This window comes from Pinus tabuliformis, chromosome 1_1, assembly GCF_031772625.1.
Source record: "Pinus tabuliformis cultivar Carrire ecotype Pingquan chromosome 1_1, CPIR1, whole genome shotgun sequence".
Classification (NCBI taxonomy): domain Eukaryota; kingdom Viridiplantae; phylum Streptophyta; class Pinopsida; order Pinales; family Pinaceae; genus Pinus; species Pinus tabuliformis.
Genome location: NC_142297.1, coordinates 769,098,093 through 769,107,393, shown reverse-complemented (window position 1 = coordinate 769,107,393; position 9,301 = coordinate 769,098,093). Strand labels below are relative to the sequence as shown.

The window sequence follows — 9,301 nt, the reverse complement described above, 5'->3', positions numbered from 1 at the left end:
ATATTACTAAGATGAAGTATATTCCTTTTAATTTTGGGAGTATAAGTTATAATTTTTTTTAGATTTGTTTTATCTTTTCTCCATGACATTTTACAAATAATACAATGTCAAATTTTACATCGATTTATTGATTTATAATTAATATCAAACTCTTTCCAATCTCATTTAAATTTTTTAAATACCATAATATTAATTAAACTTGTAATAAATATTGATTTCAAACATTTTATATAATTTTTTTTTCCAAATTATTATTTGCATATAATTATTATTTTTATTTTTATTATTATTCTTTTATAAATCCGTTTTTATAATTGTTTTATTTTAAGTACTTAAATTTATAAGACTAACATAAATAATGCATGCGCACTAATCATGGGCAAAGATATAACGACCAGTATATATTTTTGGATTCAGAGATGTACAGGAAGTCACTATGTAATATTGATTGCTTTTTATTTATTTCAATTAATTTAAAATCATCTAAAATTATGATTTAATTTTATATTAAAAATAAAATACAAAAAATATTATTAATTATCATAAACTGGTCTACGGTAATAAAGTGATAATTTTTTTCACTTTTCTTTTGGATGCCCCTCTTCATCATCTTCCGTCCTCCTCTACGGGACACGTGGCATTCGGCACCGTACTCACGCGGAAAGTATGGGATGCTCGGTTCGACAAGGAAAAAATGAGACGACACTAGGTACATCACACGGTATTGGAGGGCATAGAAAACCAAGGAAAATTGAGACGATCTTCGTATTCGATCACAGGCGTGGCATTTGGCAAGTGTTATGCAACGTCACATCACAAAAGCGGGCGGGCCCCTCAACAACGCGGCCCGACACATCATAACACTGTTCAACGCGCAAATTACGGACTAGTGGTTTCCAGGTCACGGTGTGTCCGAGAAGATCCAAAGCCACACCTACCCCTTGCTTTTGTTTTCTACCATCTCAAAGACTTTGGTGCTTCAAACTTCCCATCGCTCTGCCTGCCTGCGCATCATCTGCTTCAAACTTCCTATCGATCTGCCTGCCCGTGCATCATCTGGTTGCTTATTATCATTACTTACCTCTATTCTTCTTCTTCTTCCAATGGCACACAACACAACCGCCTCTACTTCTGCACCTAATTCATCGGCGCCCAACTACTTCCATATATTTATAAATCACTGCGGCCGCGATGTCAAGAAAACCTTCGCCGCACATCTCTACCGGCGCCTTACTTCCCATGGATTGCGAGTGTTTCTTGACCGGCCAGAGTTAAACGCTGGAAAAAGAATAATGTCTCAAATCGAGGAGGCTATTCAAGTGGCCTCTGTCCAGATTGCCATTTTCTCAGAAAACTATGCGAATTCGAGATGGTGTTTGGATGAGCTTCGGCTCATGGTAGACTCAGAGAAGCGCGGGGCTACCATTCTACCTGTATTTTACAATATTAAACCTTCCGATCTACGGTGGGTGGACGCAGCTCAAGATGGACCGTACGCTCAAGCCCTACTCAAAAAAATGGAGCGATACGACTCCGCAAGAATTCAAGGTTGGAGAGAGGCTCTTTCTCAGGTTTCATATATCAGCGGCTTTGAGTTGGAGGCGTGTAATGGGTGAGTATCTTCGACACTGTTACAATTCCTGTCTTCGTTTTTCTTTCATGGACTGATAGCCACATGACAAATTAGGCAGGTTACTGTTTGTAATTTTACCCTTTGAATATGCCATATTCAGGGACGAGGCTGATCTCTTGGAGAAGGTAGTGGAAATGGTATTGACAAAGGTTCCAAAACCAGCGTTACATGTGGCCAAATATGCAACTGGTTTGACAGAAAAAATTGAAGATTTTGAAAAGACTGTATCATCCCAGCAGGAGCAGCAACCGATGGAGTCTAAGGTAGTGGCGATTGCAGGTGTGGGTGGAGTTGGCAAAACGACGCTAGCCAAGGAATTCTTCAACTCTAAGAGATCAGGTTATGGCTGCTCCTCCTTTCTAGCTGATGTCAGAGAAAAAGCGTCTAGGGCGTCGCTACCTTCCCTGCAGTCTCAGCTCATTGAAGACTTGAAAGGTATGAGTAAGAAAATTCATAATTGGGAAGAAGGTATAGGAATACTTCAAACATGTCTCTCATCTTGTCAGGCTCTCATAGTAATAGACGATGTAGATGATGCCGATCAATTGGATGCATTTTTGCCAATTAAGGGGGTCCTTCATTCCAAGAGCTTGATTTTGGTCACGTCCCGTGACAAGCATGTCCTTAGAAGTGCAGGAATAGGAAAGCAATCAATTTATCACCTAAAGGGCCTCAATCTATCACATTCCCAAGAGCTTTTCTGCTCCTATGCCTTCTTTCAGCCACATCCACGACCAGGGTTTGAAAACCTTGTCGACAGGTTTGTAAAAAGCTGCGACGGTTTGCCTTTATCGCTAAAAGTTTTTGGTGCTCTTTTGTGTGGGCAAGATCAGCCTTATTGGGAAGAAAAATTGAAGGAACTTCATAGATTGCCTGATAAGATTTTGGCAAGCCTTAAAATTAGTTATAATTCATTGAATCAAGAGGAACAGCAAATATTTCTAGATATTGCTTGTTTTGCTATAGGAGAAGACAGGGATAAGTGGGTAAGAATCTGGGGAGGATTCACAGGGCTTCAAACTCTAGAAGACAGATGTCTTGTAGATATAGAGGTAAAGGAGGAGACTCGGTGGTTGCGGTCACGGGTTGTATATGAAAAAGTGAAGAGGATGAGAATGCATGATCATGTGCGCGACATGGGAAGAAATATTGCTGAGGAAGTATCAATGCCCCGTCGTCTTTGGCGTTCGGTTGAGGAGGTCCATGATCTGTTCGAGGAGCAGTCATTATCATCTGTAAGTCATTTAATCATCTAAGACTTCATACCCATGTCCACAACTTTCAAGTTCTGTTTATTCAAATAAATAAATAATAATTATGCCAGGTACTATGTCGTAATACTGTCTTTTAACGAACGAACAGGTAATACCAGATGTACGTGGAATTAGGATGCCTACCCAGTGGGGATTCGGAGGAATAACAAAAGAGGAGGCATTATTACGCACAAAATCAGAGATACCGCTGAACAAAGTTTCAAGTGAGCCGGGGATCAAAATGAGAACATTGCAACTTCTTGAAAGTGAAGGGGAATTTGTGGAAGGCATAATAAGAAGGGTGCGGTCACCAAATCTCGTATGGCTCCGCTGGAATAACTGTCCCTGCTCTTCGCTGCCTACCTGGATTCCAATGGACCACTTAAAAGTTTTAGAAGTGAGGGGGCCGAAACTGAAAAAATTATGGCGTCGTGATTCTCAGGTGAGTAAATGTAGATGAACATACAGCAATAGTAGATGAGAGTAATTGCGTATCTTCTGTTTTCTCATGTTATGATTAAAACGTCCAACATTGCAGGCACCTCTGCAGTTGGCCGAGTTGTATGTTGATGCTCCACTTTTAGAGTTTCCAAAGTCAATAGGGAAGCTGACACACCTCGAAAAGATTGTCATCAGGAATTCTTTCGTGTCCGCTTCTCCAGAGCCCGCAGATCTATCAACGTTACCAACGTTACCAGAAGAATTCTTTCATATCCGCTCCTTGAAATATCTAGAGCTTTATGGGCGCTTCAGGATTCTTCCGAAGGAATTTGGAAATTTAACAAATCTCCAAAGCATCGTTCTCTCTGGCTGCCAAAGGATGGAGAAGCTTCCAGATTCCTTCACGGATTTAACAAATCTCCAAGTCATCCGCCTGTCTGGGTGCCAAAGTTTGAAGCGGCTTCCAAAATCCTTGGGAGATCTAACAAATCTCCAACTAATCTCCCTCCACGGGTGCAGTAGTTTGGAGCTTCTTCCAAATTCGTTTGCGAATCTGGAAAATCTCCAAGACCTCTATCTGTCGGACTGCAACAGATTGAAGCGGCTTCCAAACTCCTTGGGGGATTTAACAAATCTCCAAAGAATCACCCTCGAGGACTGCCAAGGTTTGGAGGTACTTCCAGAATCTATTGGGTGTTTGACAAATCTGTTACGCATTGAACTCACTGGCTGCAAAAGATTGAAGCACCTTCCAGATTACTTGACAGGTTTAACGAGCCTTCAACACCTCGAGCTGTCTGGCTCCGACAAATTGAAGCGTCTTCCAAAATCCTTGGGGTGTTTAACAAATCTCCAAGAAATCAGCCTGTCAAGCTGCGGCAGATTGAAGCGGCTTCCAAACTCCTTGGGGGATTTAACAAATCTCCAAAGAATCAACCTCGAGGACTGCGAAGGTTTGGAGGTACTTCCAGAATCTATTGGGTGTTTGACAAATCTGTTACGCATTGAACTCACTGGCTGCAAAAGATTGAAGCACCTTCCAGATTACTTGACAGGTTTAACGAGCCTTCAACACCTCGAGCTGTCTGGCTCCGACAAATTGAAGCGTCTTCCAAAATCCTTGGGCTGTTTAACAAATCTCCAAGAAATCAGCCTGTCAAGCTGCGGCAGATTGAAGCGGCTTCCAAACTCCTTGGGGGATTTAACAAATCTCCAAAGAATCACCCTCTACGACTGCGAAGGTTTGGAGGTACTTCCAGAATCTATTGGGTGTTTGACAAATCTTTTACGCATTGAACTCATTGGCTGCAAAAGATTGAAGCACCTTCCAGATTACTTGACAGGTTTGACGAGCCTTCAACACCTCGAGCTGTCTGGCTCCGACAAATTGAAGCGTCTTCCAAAATCCTTGGGGTGTTTAACAAATCTCCAATGCATTGGTCTAGCTGGGTTTCCGAGTTTGAAAAAACTTCCAAATTCCATGGGCGATTTAACAAATCTCCAAGAAATCAGCCTGTCAAGCTGCGGCAGATTGAAGCGGCTTCCAAATTCCTTGGGAGATTTAACAAATCTCCAGAGAATCACCTTCAGCAACTGCGAAGGTTTGGAGGTACTTCCAGAATCTTTTGGGTGTTTGACAAATCTTTTAAGCATTGAACTCACTGGCTGCAAAAGATTGAAGAAGCTTCCAGATTCCTTCACAGGTTTAACAAGTCTTCAACACCTCAAGCTGTCTGGCTCCGACAGATTGAAGCGTCTTCCAAAATCCTTGGGGTGTTTAACAAATCTCCAGGATATTATTCTACACGATTGCAAGAGTTTGAAAAAACTTCCAAATTCCTTGGGGGATTTAACAAATCTCCAAGAAATCAGACTGCACAAGAGCGAAAGTTTGGAGGTACTTCCAGATTCCTTTGGGAATTTAAAGAATCTTCAAAGGACTACCCTGCAAGATTCCGGCTTGAAGACGCTTCCAGATTCCTTTCAGCATTTAACAAATCTTGTGTCAATCGATCTGAGAGCATGTAGAAGTTTGAAGATACTTCCAAATAATTTATTTGGGAATTTAACAAATCTCAAAACAGTACAACTGTCCGGTTGCGAAAGTTTGGAAAAGATTCCACATTTCTTGGGAAATTTGACAGAACTCCGATCCATTGAGTTGAATGGCTGCAAAAGTTTGAAGAAGCTTCCGAAATCGTTGGGGGAGATAACAAATCTCCGAGAGATTCATCTGTCTGGATGCAAAAGTTTGAAGAAGCTTCCGAAATCGTTGGGGAATCTATCGCAGCTGAGATTTCTGGATTTGAGTACGTGTTCGATTGCACTACCTGGAAACATCACCACGCTTCAATTCTTAGACTTATCAGGATGTGTCCAAATGGCAACATTGCCCGCCCAAGTGGAACATCAGAAGTCCTTGAAAGTGTTGAATCTCTTGGCTACACACTTAAAAGAGTTGACCATTAATGCACAGACTGCATGCCTAAGCAATTTGAAATGTCTGTTCTTAGGAAGTCCTTTGTTGAAAGAGCTGCCACCTTCGTTCGGATGCCTATTGAGTTTGGAGGTACTGCTGCTCCATGGATGCCAGGAATTGAAACGCCTGCCCGATTCATTTGCATTGTTGACTCAGTTGACTGAGTTGGAGATATCAAAATGTGGAATACAAGAGTTACCAGATCTCATGGAGATGAACAATCTGGAAAGTTTAAGAGTACTTGATTGTCCGCTGCGGGAACTGCCATTTAAGGAGGAGTCTGCCCCGAGGAGAAAGAGAAAGCGAAGAGCAACGGAGAAAGGCCTGATTCGGCTCAACTGGTTAGAGTTGTACTGCACAGAAGTAAGAGAGGTATCCTTTCCTGAAGGTGTGTGCATCAACATTCGTACCCTCCGCATCATTTGTTGTAATGATTTGGTAAAGGTCGGTTCATTGCCAGGAACAGTTGAGTGGCTGATTTTGAGGGGTTGCGGTCTGTTAGGAAAAGTAGAAGGGCTTAGTGGGTTGGCAAAACCTTTGTTTGTAGACCTGCGAGGGTGTGGTAATATAGAAATGGGGGAGGTGCCACATTTCGGGAATAGCACTCTTTTATTCATCCCGACTGACACTTACAACCCCCAGAAGGAGGAGGAGAACGAGGTCACGGTGGAGATGAAGGGGGGTGTCCTGAAATATCGTTCTGCCCGAAGGTTATATTTTTCCTCGAGAGACTTTAATGACCAAAAATGAAGCGGTGGGCAGTACAGTCTTGGTTGTAAGGCTTTAGTTTATGGTGGAGTGTAAATATGAAAGGTATCTTAGTTGTGTTATATATTTATGAATTTTAAATAAAAGTAAATAAATGAGAAGCAATTACATTGAAATAATATCAGACAGCGGTGGTCTTCTAAATTAAAATATTGACGATAAAGAAGGTATATTCGAAGCTCACAAATTAAACATGGTCTCCTTTAAATGAGACGCGATAGGATTGTTTCTACTACACTATGAAAATATAAAATTCTCCCCACTACACTGAAAATATAAAATTATATTTTCTAGTTTATGGTGGTTAAAAAAAATTTAGGTATGAATAATATGGTTGGATTTTCAAGTTTATAGCGTTTAAAGGTGTATTTTACAATATGAGTGATATGTATAATTTTTGTTGACGAATGATTTTTCTTGATCCATTATCCAGTTTTTGTGTTGGGCTATTATGTTTTCTGACTTCTATTTATTTATTTTAGGTTTGTTATCTAGTTTGGTAGTATGTATCTGTGTTCTTTATTAGTTTGTATTTATGGTTTTGGGGTAACAGTTAATTTTGGATATTGATTTTTGATTGATAAAGTTAACCATAAACAATATTTTACAAAGCATATTATGTGGTAAATTTTATTTTTTGAATATTAATCAAAATTAAGTAGGATATTACAAAAAAAAAGAGTGATATGAGAATTAAGTAGGATATTACAAAAAAAAAAGAGTGATATGAGAATAAAATTATTTGAAAAAGATTTCAAAATTTTATATGAGAAATAAGTAATTTGAAAATTAGATATTTAGAATATTCTAATGAATAAAATGAAAAATTCTAGTTATTATATTTTTTAAAAATATAACATTTTTGTATTAATTAAATATACTATTGAAGTAAGATGAGATGAGCATTTCTTCTAATTAGAGACATTGTGGTAATGAATTCTAAGAAACTATTATTTGTCATTTTAAATATTCTTTCTCTATTAATGAAGAAAGAAATACATGATTATCTAGATAAAGATATTTATCACTTTTTAATAAAAAGTATACCTTTTGTTAATGCAACTTTATGCCGGATGGTTACTCATTGTTGGAAACACTGAGAGGGGGGTGAATCAGTGTTTCTTTTCAATTGTTATATTTACTAGTTAGATCACTTATATTTAGAACACAAAATGAACAATAAGAATAAATGCTTTTATTAATTTATTTTTCACAATAAATCAAGTACAATGTATATAGGGCTCCAACCCTAGATGAAGACACCAATCTTCAATCTCCCAGGCTCCAACCTATTGCCAAGCACCAACTTGGACTTTTGTGAGGCTCCGACCTCTAGGGCACCAACCCTATCTTCTCAAGGCACTAACCTTGTGTTTAGAGGCTCTAACCCCTAGGGCACCAACCCTTCTCTGGTACAGACTCCGACTTGGTTTCTTGAGGACACCGATCGTCTAGGGATCCAACCCTATCCTCCAAGGCACCAACCTTGTCTTTTCGAGGCTCCAACCTCGTCTTTTCGAGGCTCCAACCTCTTGGGCTCCAACCCTTAGCTTCACTTCACCAAGATATGTTTAGTTGTACTTCATGGCTCCCAAGGTCATCTTCACTGAGCCTTGTCAATCTTCAGCAATGCCTTAACTTTAGTCTCCACACAACATCATCAATGATAACCTTGTTCTTCACATGAAGGTGTCACCATTGCTCTTCATGCTACCCAAACAAAACTTCTTCAAGGTCACCTCATGACGGCTTCAATGTATCATCATATCCAAGGGTGCCTTGAAGATCAGTTAAAGCTTCTTAACAAGATGTCTTCAATAGGCCAAGGTTGTATGTTTAAGAATATTCAATATGCTCCAAAGAGATCCTCCTTTAAGAGTATTTCAAGCTTGTTTAAACCCAAGGTCTGCTCCACTACAGTTCCTCAACCAGGCTCTTCAAATTTGACCACAAGATTGGCCAATCATCTTCTCTTAAGATCACTCCATAGGGCTTTCAATCAAGTACCTACAATAGACTGCCCCAAGAACCTCTCTTGCACAAAACCAAATGTGCTTTCAGATCCACACTCAGGTCACCAGTCCACAAAGAGATTACTGTGGGTTTTCAATGTTACCAGAGATGCTCTGAATATGCTTCAAGAAGCCTTCAATTCCGCTTCAATAAATGTTCAACAAAGTTGTTTAAAAACCTGTTTCATCTTTGACCAAAGGAATGTTCCCAAATATCTGTATTGCTCCACAAAATGGGTTTGATCCTCCACAAGTTCAAGTTTGGATATGCAATCACAAAAAACTGTCCACTGTAGATAAGTGGGAGTCTACACACCACAGATCTGAGTCTCTTGTAGAATATCCTGAGCCTTCCACAGACACTTGAGCTTTCATATACTAATCCAAGGTCTTACAAGTCTGTTGTTCATACCTTCTTTAGGTTCAAGCTTCACAATGACACTGCCCACAGGGAACTGTCTGAAGTGTAGTCCTCTTGCCACAGAGTTGAGGTGATGACAGTTTAGTAAAATTGAGTTGTAATAAGAGACTTGTCCTACTATAATACTGTGATTCTCTTTCCAATCTGAGCCCTCGCATATATTCTTACCACACTTATCACAGGTCCAAGGTAGGATGTCTGAGTTGTGATGACACCACAAGTCTCTGAACTGTTACAAGGTTCTGGTTCGACTGTTTCACAGCTTGAAATGTTGACTGTTCACAAGGTTTGAGG

At 39.8% G+C, this 9,301-nt stretch overlaps 1 protein-coding gene across 1 annotated transcript; it reads left to right on the top strand.

The window, feature by feature from the left end:
* Window positions 1-1,032: 1,032 nt before the first annotated feature.
* LOC149216279 (uncharacterized) lies at window positions 1,033-6,660 on the top strand. The gene is made up of 4 exons (XM_089392763.1): window positions 1,033-1,612; window positions 1,734-2,868; window positions 2,996-3,328; window positions 3,425-6,660. Exons 1-4 carry the CDS (start codon window positions 1,104-1,106, stop codon window positions 6,554-6,556), a joined length of 5,109 nt encoding a protein of 1,702 aa, XP_089248889.1. The 5' UTR covers window positions 1,033-1,103; the 3' UTR covers window positions 6,557-6,660.
* Window positions 6,661-9,301: the final 2,641 nt, after the last annotated feature.